The sequence below is a fragment of the Ursus americanus genome, chromosome 1 (genome assembly GCF_024610735.1).
Source record: "Ursus americanus isolate L20-20 chromosome 1, mUrsAme1.1.p, whole genome shotgun sequence".
In the NCBI taxonomy this organism is placed as follows: domain Eukaryota; kingdom Metazoa; phylum Chordata; class Mammalia; order Carnivora; family Ursidae; genus Ursus; species Ursus americanus.
Window position 1 is genome coordinate 92471397 of NC_142127.1, and position 19718 is coordinate 92491114.

Here is a 19718-nt window from a genome sequence, read left to right on the forward strand (position 1 = left end):
AGACCAGGCCCAGAGCCGGAGGCTGGAACAAGTCGAGTGCAACAGGTCGTGCGGGAGGGCGGGGTGCTTCCCGGTTTTCCAGATTAGTTTTGAAAACGAACCCTGGTTCTACACTTCAGCCACTCCTTCCCTATCTCCGAAGCTTGTGCCTCCCCTTCTCTCCGGAAGGAGAAGCTACCCCCGCCCCCGCTCCCCAGAGCGGGAGGGAGACTCCACCCAGGCCCCTTCCCCTGTCCCGGGCCTGTGAGCCAAGTCTTCGTACCGAATCTGGGCACGAATCGGGCGCTAATTAACAAAGGAGCGGCCCCCCAGTGGGGCTTGGAAGGCAAGCGCCTGAGCCCTGCAGCCCTGAACACGGGTCTGGGAAACAGCATCATTTCCCCAGGCTGACAAATTACCCAGAAAGCAGGCAGGAGAGTCTCTTCTACGGTTTCAAGAATGAACATTGTGTCCATCCCCGCTATCTGTGCACGTGCAAAACGACTGAAGCCTTGAGCGCAATCGTCAGATAATTGGGAGAGGGGGCGGAATAACTTGCCGGAGACTTCTCCTCTGCCCAGAGTTTCAGAGGAACTTCAGGTGAAATAGACAACCGGGGGCCTGTTCAAGCCCGGGGCGAGCGTGGCCCATTCACTTGAAGGTTCTTCGGCTGTCGGGTTTGGATGGGTGGATGGACAGTCCAACCGCTGTTGAGTGGCGTCTGCTTGGGCCTCGGGACGCCCTTCCGCCCTAGTGGACCCAGGCATGAGCCTTTCACGGTCCATGGACTTCTTGTGGCCTCTAAGAGGTGACCTCATTTCTAGCCAGACACAGGCCTTAAGAGGAAATTATGATCTATGTAAAATAATATCCCTGATTTGCGGGGGTGGGGGGAGGTCTGCCACGCAGGCCTCTTTTGCCCCAACCGGAGAGCCTGGCGTAGTAGCCCCTCGGAGACGCGTCTGCTGGCTCGCGGGGTCCCAGACATTGCTCTGTAGTTTGAGCAAACACCATGAAGCCCTCGATTCTGCAGAAAGGCTGCCCCGCGTTCACGCGAAGGAAATCAAAGGACCGAGTCCTTGACCAGGCGCTACTTGGCCGGATGCGATGATACCGGATTGGTGAATGCTTGGGTTAAACCCGCGGCCCAGCGTAGCGCCAGGCGAAGCGACCGTCATTAGGCCCCCCGCAGTTGTTTGTCAAAAGCTTTGGCGCCGCTATTCTCCCCGCTGGAAAATCTGCCGGGATGAGGTCGGATTTAGGGACTGGACGGGGATCTGGGCGCCACACTGAAATGTGTGGGCTAGCCCCAGTGATTTTGCCCCTGCGTGTCCCACGGTGCCCCTGGAGCTGGGGGAGTGGGCTGAGGACGTGTGAGCGGGTTCTCAATAAAGAACATATGGTTTGTGGGACGAAAAGAAGGAAAACGAGGAAAGGAAAAAGAAGAGAGGGGAAGAGAGATGGAAAAGAAAAAAAAAGATTTAAAGGGCAGCGAGGGAGGGAGAGAATGAATCTCATGGCAAATTGTCTCCTACAGACATTTGTTTGGCTCTGCAAAAATTATTTTTATGCAAATAAGGAAGACAAGATGCCAGAGCCCAATTCTCGTGGGGGAAAAAAGCGTCTTGTAAAAAAATTAGAAAAAGTCCTCTCTAATCTTCAAAAATGCTCTGCCCAACTCAGTGAGAGTCCACTGGGGGTGGAGAGATTTGAAATTTAGAAGAGATTCGACAACTGCTCTGCTTGTGAGAATGCAGGGTGTGTGCCTTTGGGGAGGGACGTCCTGTGTTTGCATGGGGGTAAGGACTGAGGGGTCTTGCCGGGGCATTGTCCGGCGTTGGGGGCAGCCCGGGCCTTGGAGAAGAGGCGGGGGATCTGAGGTGGGGGCGGGAGTAGAGCTGGAGAACGTCGATAGGAGTGCTGGGGGAGACGGGAGGGTCTGTTGGACGTTCTTTGACGTCTGGAGCAAAAAGCTAGGCAAATGACCACTCCAGGAACTCCTGCCCCAGGGTGTTTGGAGGCGCGTTAGGACGAAAAGAGCCCTAACTGGGTTCCACTCTCGAAGACTTGAGTGGGGGATGAGGTGGGGGAGATGGAGGTGGGGGAGATGGAGGTGGGGGAGGGGAAAGGAGAAGATGAGGTGGGGGAAAGCCAACAGGCCTTTCACTTGAATCAGGCCAGGTCTCTGACTCCATGGGGCTCCAGTGCCCAAGCCAGAGCCCTGAGCCGCCGCTGCCCCCCAGCCTAATATCTTCAATCTCTTCAGGAAATTTTTCTCCCAGGTGGATTTCAGAGGGAGGGATGCAAGGGGCAAGAAAAATAGATCTGGGAGAAGAATATTTAGACCCGGGTCTCTAGTTAAGCCTGGACGCATGTGACAGTGAGGGCATGGGAGCCCAAGGTGGCAGAGCTGTGAGTAAACCCAAGACCCGCAATCTGCAGGGATTAAAAACTTGCCCAGAGCGAGAGACTGAGCAGCCAACTCAAGTAGTAAGTGCAACAGGTGGGGGGGGGGAGGTGGAAGAGGCTAGTCTCCCAGAGCTGAGTGGGTGCGGCCGGGCCAGGGACCCGAGGAAAATAGTAGGAAGCTGGCGGCACGCACCCTTCCTCCGGGAGGCCCCTGCGGGCTCTCCATGCACAGAGGAGAGGAGGGGACACCCGCCCTGGGTTGCATTCTTTCCTGATCCCACCAGCCTTTTATAGGGGGAGGAGGAGGAGAGAGCAGAGGAGGAGGTGGAGAGAAGATAGGAAAGGAAAGGAAAGGAAAGGAAAGGAAAGGAAAGGAAAGGAAAGGAAAGGAAAGGAAAGGAAAGGAAGGGAAAGGAAAGGGGAAGGGAGAGGAGAGGAGAGGAGAGGAGAGGAGAGGAGAGGAGAGGAGAGGAGAGGAGAGGAGAGAGAAGAGAAGAGAAGAGAAGAGAAGAGAAGAGAAGAGAGAGAAGAGAAGAGAAGAGAAGAAATAAATTACCACAAGCCACACAGGACTCCTCAGCCCTTCCAGTTTCTACACATCATTAATTCCATTACGTTCCTTCGTTCCTTCCTAGACCTTAAACTTTCTCTGCATCTCCCTTTCCCCAGGAAAGCAGCTATTTCGTGTTTTAAATTACGTTTTTCTTTCTGGATATGGATCTTTAAACTATTCTTGGGTTTTGGGGTGAGGAGTGGAAGAATAATTTTGATTTAGAACCTTGGAGACGAGAGGAACCTGGAGAGGAAAGCCTGAAAAGATGAAAACTGGCCATCCAGAACGCCAAAAGCAATCAAGAGGAGCCTGCCAGACCGGGTAGTTCAGCGGGAGGGAGCCCCGCCCAGACAGAAGTGCAGGCCTGGCACTAACCGGCTGCCCAGAGCCCTGTCATAGAAAGCTGTCCCGCGTCCCCTCGGTGGCCCTGCGTGCTGGTCACTCTCGCGGTCTTGCTTCTTTCCTCCGGAAAACTCCAGAGAGGTATCCCGGTCCCGAGACCCCCAACGCCCAGCCAGCGCCAACAGTTAAGACAAGTAGCCCCAAGAGGAATGCGCTTCAGAGAGCCTTTTTCTTCTTCCCGTTTCTAAACGAAATCTAATACTATCTGGCTGCAAATATATATATCACTGGCCCAGAGACTGAAAGATTAACATTTGGATATGTAGGAAATGTAATCTGCATGGCTAATTGATTCCTAGCGTATCAGTTTAAAGGATAAAGATCGATATCTACATGATGGATATTGTATTAATAGGGGCATAAATAAAGGCCGAAAAGTCGTTACTGAAACCTTTGAAGCCTCTTCCTGGCTCTTGGGCCCTCCACGCAGCCACGCGGCTTCCCCCCTTCCCGCCCCCAGCCCCTGCTGGGTCGGGGAAGCATTTGCTTCCCCCACGCAGGGGGAGAATGTCTCCGGCTAAAACCGGAGTGTTTTAACGCGCGGAGACCCTCAAGGGAAAGGCGGCACTTTTTTCCTGGGCTGTAGCAGGTGGACAGCAACACCGGAGAGAAAGTGGTATTTTAGCAAAAGTCTCCACTCCTATACTTAGAAACACAGACACATAAGACTCATATAGGGACATACACAGTCATACACTTTCACACACACATTCAGACACAAAATTACACATACATTCACATGCAGGGGGTAGGTTCCCAGGGTTTCCTGAGAGCATTTGGCCTTAGGGACTCGGAGCTAACGCCTCTTTCCATCCCGCACCCCGTCTCTGACAGCACCGACAGGAGCCGGGGCTGCACGGAGGGATCGGCGATCAGATCTTCTGGTGGTCCCCTCCAGTGCTGGGGGTGGGTAAAAAGGCGCAGCGGGGCGCGTGCGGGGCGGGGAGTGCCAGCCACGGCCCGCCTAGTCCTTTGAGGGGATGCAAGCCCACCCAGAGCTAGGGTGGTTTCAGACGGAGTTAGGGAGTGGAGGTGTAAGGCCCAGGGAGTAGGTCCCATAGGCGGCGAGGCGAGAACAGAACGGGGGACACTTCGATCCGGAACTAGACAGCCTCAGCCGGGTGGTTGCCAGTAAGTCCTGGGTCCCAGCAGCCGCCCCCACCGCTAAGCCCGTGCGGCCGAAAGCATTTTGCAAATGCAAATAAATCACCCTTCGCGCCCTTCTCTCCATTAATTAAGAGGGACGTTTCGACAAAACTGGCGTAATCTTTATTAATTATGCAGCCCTCAGAGCTCCGTTCGCATCAATCACGCCCAAAGCGAAAGTACAAGGGGCGCTTAATCCCTTCCCAGAGCGCCTTTGGAGACCGAGCTGAGAAGCCTGCGTTTCCTTCCTCAGAGCCACCTTTCGGGTTGCAGTCGAAACCCAGAGCCCGCTGCGCGCGAGCCCGACGGCTCCCAGATCCCCGACCCGCCCGAAAGGCCCCCACGCCTGTCCTTCCCTCATCCGGGCACTCACTCGTATACACGCACGGAAGCCGACACATACCGGTGCCAACACACTCCAGGGCCCGTTTCCTCCCTCCACCCTCACCCTTCACTTCCTAGCCAGGCCCACATAGGTCCCCATCCTCCTCCCTCGGACGTTCCGAGGAAGAGCCGGACAAAACTCGATTCTGCGGAGCCCAGATCCCCGCTGAGCCACAATCCTGGGGCCATCAGTTTACTCCTGGGTTGAGGCGACAGGGGTGGGGGACAGAAAACCCAGTCCAATGACCCTGAGGACGGTGGATGCCCCCGAGGGTACAGTGGGGAAGATCTTAGAAGCCCTTCTGGCGGTTCACACTACTCCTGGGTACCGAGGGTGCCAGGGAGGCTTGCGTTGCGCAGGTGGGGTGGGGTAGGGTATCAAAGCTCCCGGTCTAGGCAGAGAAACCCCGGAAGCTGGAAGCCTCCAGATCACGTGTGGGAAAGCTGGCTGGAGATGGGAGTCAAAAAATTCAGGTTCCTTTCCGGCAGCCCCGCTGACCTCTGAGGGCAAGGAGCCTGTGCTCTGAAAAGTGCCCTAGGAATGGGTGTCTTGTGCAACCACCGCTCCCAACGGGGCCCTGGGTTGGTCTGGGCCAGAGCCCTTCTCACCCCCATCCCTCCAACGCCAGCTTGCGGGTCCTGTCCTCTCTGTATCTTGAATCTGGAACATCGGGCCTGAGATTCTTCCAGCGGAGCCTCTTAAGGAGATTCTGCTGGATTAAAAAAAGAAAAAGTGGGCATTTGGGGACAGTGATTTCCAAGGCTGTAGCAGATGAGTTAGGAGCTGCGCAAGCCTCTTCATGGGTTTTCTGAGCCATGTGTGCAAGGATTGGACCTGGAGGGACATTGGGTCCATTCCTAGTTGCCTTTTTTTGGTTTTGCCACCCAATTATAACTGCTGTGTCAAGCCTGGTGTCGGAGGTCAGGCCCTCAGTCGATTGGGCCCTAAAGCACTGGCCTGTCCACCCTTGCATCCTTGGGCACCCTTGGCCCAAGGAAGTTTCCCCTGGAAATGGAAAGTCGGATTAGCTCTGGGACCCAATGGTCTGTGGAGAAGCCAATCTGTTTCACTGTGTTGGGTTGTTCTGGCCCAGCCAAGAGGTGTGGGAGCTGGTGGCCAGCTAGCACCTCTCTCCCTCTGGCTTTCGCAGTGCCTCGAGCATTGCCCTGTTTCCCACTGCGTCCTTCGTGCCCACACTGGGCACACTCTGGTGTCCCACAGTATCTCATTCAATCTTCCATTAACCCCTCATAAAACTCTCATTAAATGCTGAGGCTCACTGGTCACCTCCAGGGCCTGAGACACCGGCAAAGCTGGCCCTTGAAGCCTTTCCCTGGGAAAGTTTTGATTATTTTATTCTAGCCCTTATCTCCAGCTGAATGGTCAGTTGTCTTCTGCTGTATCCTCGAAGCAGATCACAGGACTGGCGCCCAAGGACTTTAATTCTTTCCACACCTACTGATTAAGCTTCTACTATGTGCTGTTCTGAGACCTGGGGCTATACTAGTAAAGGAAACAGATCAGAATCCTCCTCCTGGCAGAGCTGGCAGTCCAGAAAATAACTTAAAAAGAATATAAATGCCACAAGTCAGGAGATTGGTTGCAAGGATGAGGCTCAGCTTTGGAGAAGCTGAAGGATTTGGGGGAGGAGGAGAGGGGAAGGAGTGAGCATGGACTGCCCCCAGGAGTGTGGGGGCGGGGGCGGTGCTATTTCAGCCAGAGAAGTCTGGGCAGCTCCTCTAAGGTAACTTACTGAAGAGAAGGGAGGGTAGGAAGGAGCTGTGGGTGGAGAAGGCCAAAGGGATGCAGTGTGGGAGACATACACATTGACTACAGTAGTGAGAGACACTGTCCACTGGACATTCTGAAGTGCTGGCAAACTGAGGCAGGCCCTGGCCAGCCAAACCTGCAGATATGTTCTTCCAGGAAAGAAGCAGTTTGGGGATCTTCTTGGGGCTCAGCATCCCTCTGGATGTTCCCCCATTGTCTTCTTTCTGAAGACACTTCCTTCAAGCCACCAAAGGAGTGAGAGGGGGACTGGATCTTCTCAGGAACAGGTGGAGGCTTCCTAGAGACCTACCCTCTCTCCGCCTCTGGGAGTAAGGCAGATGTCACTGTTGGAGGTCAGGGGATTGGGACTTCCTTTTGTGTGTGTGTTTTTTTTAAGATTTTATTTATTTATTTGACAGAGAGACAGCCAGCGAGAGAGGAAACACAAGCAGGGGGAGTGGGAGAGGAAGAAGCAGGCTCCCAGCAGAAGAGCCTGATGTGGGGCTCGACCCCAGAACGCCGGGATCATGCCCTGAGCCAAAGGCTGACGCTTAACCGCTGTGCCACCCAGGCGCCCCAGGGGATTGGAACTTCCTGATCCTAGAGAACCAGCCATCATTTTCCAGCTGGTAGCTCTTGTGCAATAAATGGAAAAGAAATAAGGGACATTCAGGAGAGCGTGTCTTCACAAGACTCCACAAATTACTAATATAACGGCTTCGAAAACACTTTTCCTGAAGAGATTTGGGACCAGGGGACCCAACAGTTAAAGTGGAGGCAGTAGCCAGCAGCCCTGCAGTGGGGGCTTGAAAAGAGGCCAGAGCTCTTTCAGAACAGTGTACAGATATACTGCCCAGCCAAAGGGAGCATTTCTTGTCACAAAAACTATGGATAAAATGAACTGGACGAGACATTGGAGCTCCCTAGCAGAGGAGAAAACAGAAATTGTGTAGCTGTGGCCGAGGTAAGCAGGCTCATGGGAAAGGGAATCCCAATGGCATCTCCAGACCTGAGTTCTCTATTTCCAAACCTGGCTGAGAAGGTTCTCAGAAAGCCGAGGATGCCCTGTCACAACGGGGTCATAAGAGTCACCCCTGGAATAGAAATGATACTTTCAGGTCCCTCAGAACAAGGTCACATTTCCCTGGTGTGAGGGCAGGGGTTGCATTCTACTCATCTGATCGGTGAGGAAGCCCCAATTTCAGAAGAGCAAACAACGTGGATTCGTTGGGGTGAATGACCCAGGAAGGCAGGAGCCAGACCCTGGGGCACTCAGGAACAGAGTGGCAGGTCACCCTGGGAGGGAGAAATGAAAGAAGCTTTTGGAGCTCAAAAAGAAAGAAGTGCCACCAGAATGAAAGGTTTGGGGCAGGAAAAAAAGAAAAGAAAAGAAAATGAAAACTGGAAAGAGAGAAGATTGCTTTAGAACTGGCAAGAAGAGAGAAGGGATGGGAGGATAAGGACAGAGGGAGAGGGGTGAGAGGGAGAAAAAGAAAATATGACGAAATACAGAAGAAACAGTATGACTAAGATATTTCTGAAAACATGAATCCTAACTGATGTCAGTCAAGGTGGATTCATACTAGACAACAATGAATGACTGTTTCTGATTTGAAGGACACGTTTATATTGGAAGTAATCTGAATCCCCATTTCACCGTTCCAGAATATGTGGGCATGGAGGACATACTTGTATATTGGGGAATAGCAGGATATAGGGGATTGAGAGGAAGAAAAGGACATTAGGATGGAAAACACAATAGTTGTAACCCCACTATGTGCCAGATATGTCACGTATACCCTTACTTAATATTGACTTAAGAATAATTCTGTGTGGTTTGCTCTCAAGGCTTTCAAATTCATTTATGTTAAAAACAAATGAAATAGAGGTTGGGTTTTGCCAGCTTATACATTGAAGATGTGCAAGGTGATGGAAGAAAGGATGGATATAAATAAAATCAACCCTCGAGACAAACCCTTTCAAAGTCTCAGTTATGGAAGTGCCAGTGTGGGGCAATCAGAGAAAGGGATCCCACCACCCTCTGCCTACCATCACAGGTCGCTGTACCATGTCTCGGCCTCTCTCCCAGGATTTGGACCACACTTTCCAGGACACTTCTCTGAGGACATGTCCAGTGTCCTGGGGTTGGCAGCAGGAGAGCTCAGAAGGCTTGGTGTACCTTGAGCCAGCTGCTTGGAATCCCAATCTTGAATAAGCTATTTTGGGAGAATTGCAAATATATTTGGGAAAACATAAGTCCATTATGTAGTGACAACAGTCCTCAGTGACACCGACAGATTATCATCACAGAAATATGTAATAGTAATATTATATAATCACACTAGATTACTATTTTATGGTTATTATATTACTACAATGTGATATATGATTATATATTATATAATGTTATATATGTATTATATGATAGTAATAGCATATATATATATTGAGCATTTTGAAGGTGTTGGCATAGTTCAAAGCACTTTACAATTTTACAAGTTACCCACTTCTCCAAACAACCAGACTATATCTAGTTAAAATGCAGGAAAGGGGGCAAAAAGAGGTTAATTAATTTGCCCTAGTCACACGGTTAGGAAGCAGCAGGGCTAAGATTTATTTTTAAAACATTTTTTAAAAGATTTTATTTATTTATCTGAGAGATAGAGAGCAAGGGAGAGAGAGAGATCACGAGAGGGGGGTGGGTAGAGGGAGAAGCAGACTCCCCCGCTCAGTGGTAAGCCCCGGGGGGGGGGGGGGCTGGGATCTGGGATGGTGACCTGAGTCAAAGGCAGACGCTTAACCTACTGAGCCACCCATGTGCCCCCAGAGCTAAGATTTAAACCCAGGGTGTTATATTACCAGTCCTGTTCAGTTACAAAGCCCTAGGTTGCTGGGTTGCTTGCCTTGCTCAGTGGGTAGAGAATGTGACTCTTGATTTCCCAGCGGTGAGTTCGAACTTCACCTTGGGAGTAGAGTTTACTTTTTAAAAAATAACATTTTTAAAAAATAAATTTTAAAAAAAGAAAGCCCTAGATTTCCACCACTCTGATTAGACCCCCAAAGGGATGAGATCTGGGAGCTGCCCAAATACTTCATCTCTCCATTGTTTGCTTTGTTCTGGTTGTAAATAAATTTCAACTAAAGTTACCTTTAATGTTTCTGGGAGGCACTGGTCTATCTCTGTTGAAAATAATTTGGAAATTTACTCCACCTCAGTCCCTGCTCTAAAACACACTCAACGATATAGTCCCACTTCTAAATTTTTACTTATTCTAAACAACCCCCGCCTTTTTTTTACTCCCAGGGAGAGATTATTAGCCTATATTCCTTGTGGAAAATAACCTGAGACAGGTTGGCATCATCCATCCGCCTCTAATTCTGGCGGGACAAGTGGTAGGCCGGCTGAAGATTCGCAGAAAGAATCCAAGTCTTCTGACTCCCTGGAGATTGGCTCTGTCTCTGAAACGTGTCATCATTGGGACTTCTTGAGGTCCTACCAGGCGTCTAGCTCAGTGGCCAAACTGGCCTTCTGCTGAACAGGTGGTCCTGGAAAATCTGGGGTGGGAAGCTGGCGCAGCGCCTGCGGGGGAACTCCAAGGAATTGACAAGGGAAAGCCAGGGACTCTTAAGGTACTTCCAAACCCTCCTTCCCCGCCCTTCACGTCCACTTCGCTCTGGCCCGCCCCCCGGACTAGGGCAGGGTTTGTCTGGACACCTTTTGCGTCTTTGAAGGGGTGGGGGAATGGGGCGGGTTTTCCAGAGCCCTGAAAGCACAGAAAGAAGGAAAGGCTGAAATAATGCGACTCTGCGTCCCCCGCAGGCTGCCACAGCCACCGCACTCCGAGTCTCTTTTCTTCTTTACCTCTGTATTTGGAGCTTCACCGCTATTTTTAAGAACAGTTGCGACTTAGAGCTTTGAGGCAGGCGCGGGCAGGGTCTCGTGGGCACCTAGGGACTGTAAATACACCATCGGATCATAAATCACAGACCCTTCCGGCCCTGAAATATCACAAAATCCGGGGCGTTAGGGCTGAAGACCAGGTTCCAGACAAACACAAAACAAAACAAGCTGAGCGGAGACGTTGGGTGCCGGGGTGGGGTTGAGAAGATGCCTGCAAGCTGGTCCCCATTCCACCCGCGCAACCCAAGTGGGCTATGTGAGAGCGTCCTTGCGCCTTCGATTTCCACCCCGGCCGGTGCCAGCTTTTCTGGGTCACAGGTGCGCGGGTTGCGGGGCGGAGGACTGGGGCAAGGGACCGCGAAGGAGACAGGTTCGAGTCGTTGGCACAGCTGTGAGGGGATCGGCCTGTCAGCCCAGCCAACTCAGGTTCTCTCCAGCCCAGGAGGCTACGGGAGATCAGGGACATAGGCCAGCCCCAGGAGGAGGGATTCCACCTGCCGCCCCCGGAGCTGTCCTCGGGGAAACTGTTTGAAGGCGGGCCCCGGGGAGGTCCTCGAGGAATAAGGCGGGACAGTCATCAGCGCTTGCACAAACCCGCTTTTCCCCTGAGGGTCGTTTGGCTCAACAGGGAGCCACGGCGGGCTCCGGAGTCCAAACGGAGCGAAATCGAGGTAATCCCCCTCCTCCTTCCCACAGCGGGCAAACTGGGTCTCAGAGCAAATCCATTTACACCTGGATCCAAGAGCGTGGAATTAATTTGCACGCTGCACTGCTGCTCAGAAGGGTCCTTTAAAAGCACTTAATAGCTCTCCTAGCGAATGTTTTAAAACATGACTCCGCTAAATCTGCTCGCACTTCCATCCTATTGGCGACCAGCGGATTCCCCTTCAGCTGTCACTGGCGATGACACCCACAGCTGTCACTGGCAAAGTTTTGATAATTTAACCTCGAGACTTTCCTGGTTATCCATATAATCCACCCCCAAATCCCCCACATTGTCACTGAATTTCGATGACTCAGGGGACTTGGAAAACACTCACCTATTTTGCGGGGAAGGGGGAGCCCACAGAATAGTCCTGTAGGGCTGGGAGGCCAACTTCGTTGGGAAAGATCACAGCACTCCAAATGGGGATACAAATATTTACTTAACTTTCCAGGGAGCACAAAGTCTACAGGAGTGCATGTGGGGGTTGGGGAGAGTCAGCAGCCAAAGCAACCATTACATAGTTATCCAAACTAGTTATCTAAATTATGACTACTTGCAAAATCCAAGCGTTGCTCCACGATCTCGCAGTTTCTAAGAAACCTGGTGGGGTTTAGTTCATTAAAGTGAGATTAGGGAAAAGGTCGAGTTTCAATAAAAACCTTGTGAAATACAATGGCTTTCAAATCTTGCTGCACAGTATAATCACCTGGGGTGCCTTTTAAAAATACTGATGCGCCTCCCCTCCCGGCCAATTAAATATACGTCTCTGGGGGCCAGTCGGGTGCTTGGGCTTTTTTTTTTTTTTTTTTTCAAGTTCCAGGTAATTCTAACCTGCAGTCAGCATAGAGAAGTTCTGCTAAGTTTCCCATCAGGTGGTAAGTTTGCTGTGTGTGAATTTAATAAGAAATGGGCTCTATGCACAAATCATTTGCCTTGCAGAGATTGGTCCCAAATATTCTTCCCAAGCAGTAACTGTCTACTTCTCACTTGGAGTTAATCCTTCACCCAAACTACAAGTTAGGTACAGTTGTTCTCTACCACTCAAGTTTGACTATAAAATATTTTTAAACGCACACACAGTAGACATATAAATGTATTATTTCTCTGTGATGCAGATAACTCTGTCATTGTGGTAAGAGATAGCTGAGCTGCACAGGAATTGCCGTGGTTTTTGAAATAATAACTGTCGAAATAATAGTGTTCTGTTCTTGCAGTGATTAAACACTGTCTCTCCTCTATATTTTGAAATGTGGGGTTTTTTTTAAATATTAGGAGCTAGGAGAAGCTTTTTCCATATCCTTTCTATCCTCTTTCTTCTCACTTCAACATTCCCCCACTCCACCCCATGGAGACATGGTATTTCTAAACCAAAGATAATCCAATTTTACATGCAAAGACATTTTTTTCCAAAGGAAGTGTGCACATTCTTCCTGAGCTCCTAGGAATATTCTTAGAAATTGGATATTGAACAGTTTTACATCCCCTAATGTATTTTGTAATCAGGAATGGTGGTAAATTTGTCATAGAAAAAAACTTAAACGTTTTAGTTTTGCATTAAACCGAAGCCCTAAGCTTCATTGATGGAGAAACATGCTTATGGTATACATACCCAAGCTTTTCTTAAAGGGACACTCAAAAGAGATCTAGCAAAAGATAGATAAAATCTCTCACAATTTCTTCACTCATAGGACTTCAAATTAAGATCTGGCTGCAGTCATTTCTAACATTTATTTCAGAAATTGTTCCTGGAGTAAATATTAGATATTCCCCAAACTTACACTGTAACACATACAATAAAAACACATCGTTTCAAAGGGAAAAAAATGTAAATGCATACTTAGCAGGGATGCAGTTCATTGCCTAAGACATGAATTTAATCAACTGTGTATCAGAGCAGAGATTTAAAACGTAAATATTAGTTAATGGGAAATAAATGATTAAAGAGGATGAGCTGGATCACAGAATAATGGGGATTACTCAGCTATTAAGATTATAAATTTAGCAAGTCTATGAAGGATAAGTTATTTAAGATGGCAAAGATTGAAGAATTAAAACAGAAAGTAACAAATGAGAAATTTAAATTCAATGTCGTGGGAAATTTCACTGCAATATAAACGTGTCCCCCCGGTGCAGGTGCTGCTGGCTTTGGAGGGGATGGTGCAGTCATGCAGGTAAAGAAAGGAAGCCAGGAGGAGTCATACCTTGAAATCTCACAAGGCAGAAAATGATTAGAAATCAAGGCCAAATGTCCTCCAGTCTCTCCAGTACCTTCTGTCACTGGATATAATGCACTGAAGATTTTCACTGTGGTGAACTGATTTTTCTAAAAAATCAAAGCGGTTTTCTGGTATATTTTTTCACCTTCCAAAAATCCTTATGAAATTGAGAAAAGCAACTGTTTACCTAAGCCCCCCAGGGTCTTGGGAGTTTTTAAGTGGTAGTATGAGTTAGGGGAGCCAAGTCGCTTAACATTCTAGTCTAGGGGTTCCCATTCAGCCAACTCAACAGACTAGTTATCTGCCACTTACCATATGCTTAGGGCTGACTAAGGTTTTATGGGTGAAGTCTGTGACCAGACTAGGTTTCTGCTCTTATTTTTGCATTCTGGTTGCGGGAGATTGAGATAAAGCATGTAACAATGAAATAAGACCCCTGCAGACAGTAATAAGCGCTAAGAAGAAAATAAAACTGGTAGATAGTCCCTGAGGATAGAGTGGTCGGGGCAGACCTCTCTGGGGAGGGGATATTACACCCTTGGAAATCTGAAGGAAAACAAGGCCATAGATCCCCACAGGACTTCAGTTTCCAAAGCATTTTTACTTATAAGCCCTCTTTTGTGTACAAGTCCTGAAAGCAATCCTATAAAGTAAAGCAGGGCTGATACTTGGTGTTCCCATCTCGTAGCAGAGGAGTCCAAGAAAGGAGAGAGCCCATGTTGATTCACATATCCAGGGTGCCGTTACTAGTCTTTAGACCACACATCAATGTTCTTTCTAGATATGCACACCATTTGCCAAATTGTATTGCATTCAGAGGCTGAGCATTTAATCTATCACCTGCAAGTGTGTTTAATCTGAGTGTTTAATCTATCACTTTCACTTGACATTTAGACTCTATTGAATCACAATGATAACTCTAACCTGCAGATCCAGGACCTAAGCAGAACCTGGGCCATGGAAACCCTGAGTTCTTGAGCAGGTGTGCAAACCAGGCTGGCTTTTTACAGCAACTTTATTGGTAGTTAACACTTATGAGCTGGAGATGTGTCCAGAATTGAGTCAAGCTCTTCCAAGAAGATGAGAATTTCAGGAGAAGGGAGAAAGCACTCCACTGTCACCACAAGCCCTCTCTACAACTCACCCACCACTTCAACAATTACTTTTTAAACTCCCGTTTTGTCTAAGGTGCTGGTGTACCAGGACTTCCCACTAAAGAACATCTGCAAAATGGGGGACACTCGAAAACCACTGGAAATCGAACAAGTGTTTTCCATTAGTCTATCCTGTCCCTTAATTCCTGATAAGGAAGTCAGAAATCAGCAGTAATACAAAGTAAGCCAAGGGAAAACAAAACAAAACAAAAAAAAAAAAAAAAAGAAAACTCACCCTGTTTAGGTACTGAACTACCAATTGTATCTATTTTGTTTTGAAGTATTCTAACTCAAATTTCTCATCACAAGAAATTTACATGTGCAACCTATGAAAGAAACAAAATGTGGCTTGTATTGTGACTGAGGTGATTCAGATCTCTTTCTCATTTATGAGGAATAATTCGGTTTAGGTCATCGGTGTACCTTCCTCTGTGGAACACAAATAAACTCTCTAAGAAGCAGGCTGGTCCCCAAGTAACTTTAGACAGACTTCCAGGTTGCCAGTTTGAGGGACTGAAATAACAAACACGTGTGTGCACACTGTACACATCGTTACATACATAAAGCCAAGTTCTGTCACTAGCACACATGCTAGTGCAGATACACTTGTGCAACTAAACAGTTGTGAATACAATCTCAGCACTGGAAGTAAACAAAAAATAAAAGATAAAAATGAATAGAGAAGTGACACAAGTTACTTGTTGGAGGTAAAAACAAATCAAGACTGTCTCTGAAATGTGACTCTTAGTATTAGGAACATAAAACGGTTAGGAACCTGAAAGCATTCAGCAGAAACTGAGAATAAAATCTGACAGCAGAGCTTAGTTTTAGTGGATGTTATATTAATGGGTGGGTAAGCTGTTTCTCCCTCCAAAATACAACAGACCTCCCGTGGCCTTCAGGAGTCCTGTTCAACCCTAGAAATAATTCCCATAAAATGCTCACCCTAGCAATGGACATTCCTCCCACGTGTGAGCTATTCTCTCAGCCCCGCTCAAAATCTGAGATTAGGATTTGGATGGGGATGTGTATTTTAAGAAAAGTGCCATACAAATAACTCAGAGCATGAAAATAAGTTTTTCTATAAATGCTTCTTGTTTTTATTAAGACAGTGCAGACATAAACCACACCATATTGCAATTCCTAAATTGCAGCCATACCACTTATCAATGACCAATAAATTACTTCACTCTATGATAGATACAAATGCTCCATTCAAGTTCAGTTAATAGAATAGTGTCAGGATATCATGCAGACAGCTTGCATAAATACATGAGGAATAATAGCATACCCTCAATAGCTTCTGTGACTTTTAAACATGAAAACTTTGTCTTATTCCAAATTTTAAAAGATGGAATAAAGAATGTTTTCATATAAAATACATTTGGACCAGTGGGGGTTTTTCCTTTAAAAAGGCATCTAACCACCTGCAACATACACTCGCAACTCATCTATTTAGTTACAAAATCAGGTAGATATGTATTCTTTTTCATCTAATGTGACCGATGCGAACATTTCAGTGAGTTCCAACAATATCAAACAATTAAATTCAAAATAATATTTTCCTGATAAATGTGTCATATATTTGTAATCAAAGGAAGAAAGACTGATCAGTTAAGACTTCTCAGTTTCATCTTTGGGAGCTATTTTCTATTTTATCAGATAATTGAAAGTCAGTAGTTGTTTCACAGTATAAAATCTTGAATCAATTACCAACACGCCTTTATTTTCTGCTCCTAAATTTGAAATGTACTTGGACTGGAGGTATGGGAGAAATAGTACTGCTTATCAAACACTTTTCTGGAAGTTTCAATGCACAAGATTTCCAGATTTATACATCCTAAAATAATTTTTTAAAAAAATGAAATTAAGAAAAAGGGCGGAGGAAGCCTACAGCTTATATTCTGCGTGAATAGCTTTCAATATCTTCCAGGTGGGGGCAACAGTAAGTCAGTTTTGAGAGGAGAAGAGAGAACGGGCTCTTTAAGCTCCCTGAGTCCAGTTACAGAAGATGAAACGACTTCCTGGTAGTAACACCGTGAATAAAACCACCATAACTTTCCAGGAGAGGGGACTTCTGCACTCCGCGGGGCTGGGACAAGCAGGATCCACCGCCTAGCGCGCGCCGCCACCTCGCCACTCCCCGGAGTCGGACGCAGCCGGGTCGCGCACGCGCGCTGCGCACCTGCTCGAGGCTGGCGCCCGCCGCCGCCCCCGCACTCTCCCGCACACTGCCCCGGGGCAGTGGACGTCACCCTCAAGGCCCCGGCTCCTTCGCCTTCCAGGACCTCCAGGAAGCAGGGAAAGCTTTCTCTCACGTTGACATCTCATTCATCCTTGCTCTGGACAATTCAAGTCCTTTCACAACTGCTGCAGACGCGCGCGCGCGCACCTCTCCCCTTAAACTCTCTGGTCGCGGCAGCCAGGAAACCTGCTCTCAGGCGGGGCGGCGGGGGTCCCGCTCCTCTTCCCCTTCTCTTTGCAAATCCTCGGACTCTGGGGAGGGACGGTCGTGCACTCTGGCGAGGACGCGGGTGATGCGCTAAGCAGCGGTTAACCTTGCACAGTCTGTGGAGACGGGACTCCCCAGCGGGATCTCCGCCTCCTGGGTTTCCCTCTCCGACCCCGCGCGGAGGCGGCGGGGCGTGCGAGGCCGGAGGGGCGCAACACTCAGGCCCCGCGGTGGCGGGGCGTCCGGGGGCCGCTCGGAGAGGGCGAAGCTCGAGCGCGCGGAGCCGGAGACCCCCTCCTCTCTGGCGTCGCGGGGCTGGAGGTGCTGGAGGTACTGGCGGAGGTGCTACGTGTCGCTCCTCCGTGTGCCGCCGCCCGCCGCCGCCCGCGCCCTCGGGCCACTCCCGCCGCCCCCAGCCGAGCCCGCGGCCGCGCCCTCGGGCCTGTACTTGAGCCAGCAGATGACCCAAGTGACGACGACCGAGAAGAGCGCCAGGATGCTGGCCACCGACAGGCAGATGGGCCCCACGGGCGAAGGCGAGGGCGACCCGGTTGCCGGGGCAGCGCCAGGGGGCGCCCCGCCGCCGGGAGGTCCCCCGCCGCCGCCGCCGTAGTGGTTGACGAAGATGAGGCCGGTGAAGAGCAGCACCACCATGGAGAGGAAGGAAAAGACCACGCACACGCAGCCGGCGGTGAGCGCGGCGCGCTTGCAGTTCTGGCAGCTCTCGTAGGCGCCCGGGGCGCGCAGGCCGGCACGGGCGCGGGGCCCGCGGGCGGCGTCCTCTGCGGGCGGTGGCGGGGCCGCGGCCGGGGAGGGCGGCGGGGCGGCGGCGGGCGCGGAGCGGCGCGCCGGCAGCGGCGGGAGGCGGTCTTGGGGCAGCGGGTCGTGCGCGGCGCGCAGGGCCAGCGGGAAGGCCTCGGCGAGCTTGGTGTTGTTGGGCAGGCCGTGCACGCGGCTGTCGGGCAGCGGCGTGCGGTGGCGGCACACGGGGCACGCGATGGCGCCGGGCGGGCCGTGCCAGGGCGGCGGGCGCAGCGGGCGCTCAGGCGCGGCGCTGGCAGAGGCGGCGGCGGCGGCGGCGGCGCGGAGCTGCAGCTGGCTCAGGCACTCCTGGCAGAAGGTGTGCAGGCACGCCAGCAGCTTGGGCGCGCGCCGGTCCGCGTCGAAGTAGTTGTAGCAGATTTTGCACTCGTAGTCCTCAAGCGGAGGGAGGCCGGGGACCGTCACGGCGGCGCTCCGAGCTCCCGCGTCCCCGCCGTCCCGGGCTCCCGCCGCGGCGACCCCGGCTCCTGTCGAGCTCCCGGGGCTGCTGCTTGGACTCCGCTCGCCGCCGCCGCTGTCGCTTGCCGGCGCTGCCATGGCATGATCCGCCCCTCATCGGGGGCAAGGTGAGGCGCCTTCCTCCCCCTCGGTCGCCGCCTCGGCTCCCAGCGGGGAGGAGGCGCTTCTGCCTCCCCCACTCCCGCTGCTGTCGCTTGGCGGGGGAGGCACCGCTAGCTGGGCCGGGCGGGGGCGCAGCGGCGACCGCCTTCCCCCCGCTACCCCAAGGCGCGGGCGCCTCGGTCCCTCCCAGTCCCCTGGCGTCTCTCTGTCGTCCCCCTTGAGCCTCTCAAGGCCACTGTCCCGGCCCTTTGGATGTCGGTTTTTGTTGGACTTGGAAGTGGAGGGATGCTGGGGGGCGGTGCGGGAACGAAATTTGGGGTGCGGCTGCTTAAGGATGTGGCGCCTTTGCACACACCCCCTCCCCCTCCCCGGCAAACAGACAGGGGGTGGTGGTGGGAAACCTGGTCCTGCTTTCTCCTTGTTCCTCTCCCTCGCCCTCCTCCCCCTTATCCTTGTTATTCCGTGTTTACTCCCCTTGGTCTGGGGCTGAGTCCCTGGCGGAGCCTCCTCTCCCCCCACCAGCAAGAGCTCACCGGTGATGTAATGCGGGACCCGCGCAGGGAGGGAAAGCAGCAGCCTGGGCAGCGGCGGCGGCAGAGCGGGTTCCTGTCCTTCGTGAAAATCGTGATCTCATTTCTCTGTCCAAGGGCGAAGCCAGTAATCCCCCAGCCATTTACGCTGTCCACTTGTATTAGCAAAGCACAGGTAACCCTGCAGCATTCACAGGGTGGAAGCGGAGGGCTGGCATTTTCATTTCACCATTTGGAGGAAATTTTGGAGCTAAACTGTATCTTTCTTTCCCCTTGAAATATCGCCTGCTGAGATTTAAGTAGGCACGAAGACACAGACCAGCCAGGTCTCGCTGATTTTCTGGCGCTGACCACAGGGGAGGAGGTAGCTATTTCGTCGGTGCGCAGGCGTTTACAGAGGCAGCAGGGGGAAATGTTATTGTAAGACAGGTTCAGGGAATTTCAGAGTCCAGCTTAAACTAACCCCTGGCACCATTCAACAGCTTCCTCCACTTAAAGTTTTAATACGCAAATATGGAGAGCCAAAAATTCCATGAGTAACCTGGGACAGATCTTCCCGATTTATTAAAACTAAGGGAAGCCCCACTGGCAGGCTAGCAGGAAGCAGCACTTCTTGAAGGAACACCCAGTAGAATACAGGACTAGTGGTTTTGGGAGACCATGGGAAAGGTGCTGTTCAGGTGTTCCTAACCACAAGTTCTCTTCCCTTGTTTCTCCAGGTTCGATGTTCCC

At 50.8% G+C, this 19718-nt stretch overlaps 1 protein-coding gene across 1 annotated transcript; it reads right to left on the reverse strand.

Moving 5' to 3' along the window:
- Nucleotides 1-15693: 15693 nt before the first annotated feature.
- Nucleotides 15694-19359, reverse strand: RNF228 (ring finger protein 228). Its single transcript, XM_087863905.1, has one exon. The coding sequence runs from the start codon at nucleotides 18430-18432 to the stop codon at nucleotides 17419-17421; it is 1014 nt and encodes a 337-aa protein (XP_087720031.1). The 5' UTR covers nucleotides 18433-19359; the 3' UTR covers nucleotides 15694-17418.
- Nucleotides 19360-19718: the final 359 nt, after the last annotated feature.

Bases quoted from the DNA above. Each gene is read 5' to 3' on its own strand.
- RNF228 (XM_087863905.1), bottom strand. From the start codon at position 18,432: ATGGCAGCGCCGGCAAGCGACAGCGGCGGCGGCGAGCGGAGTCCAAGC.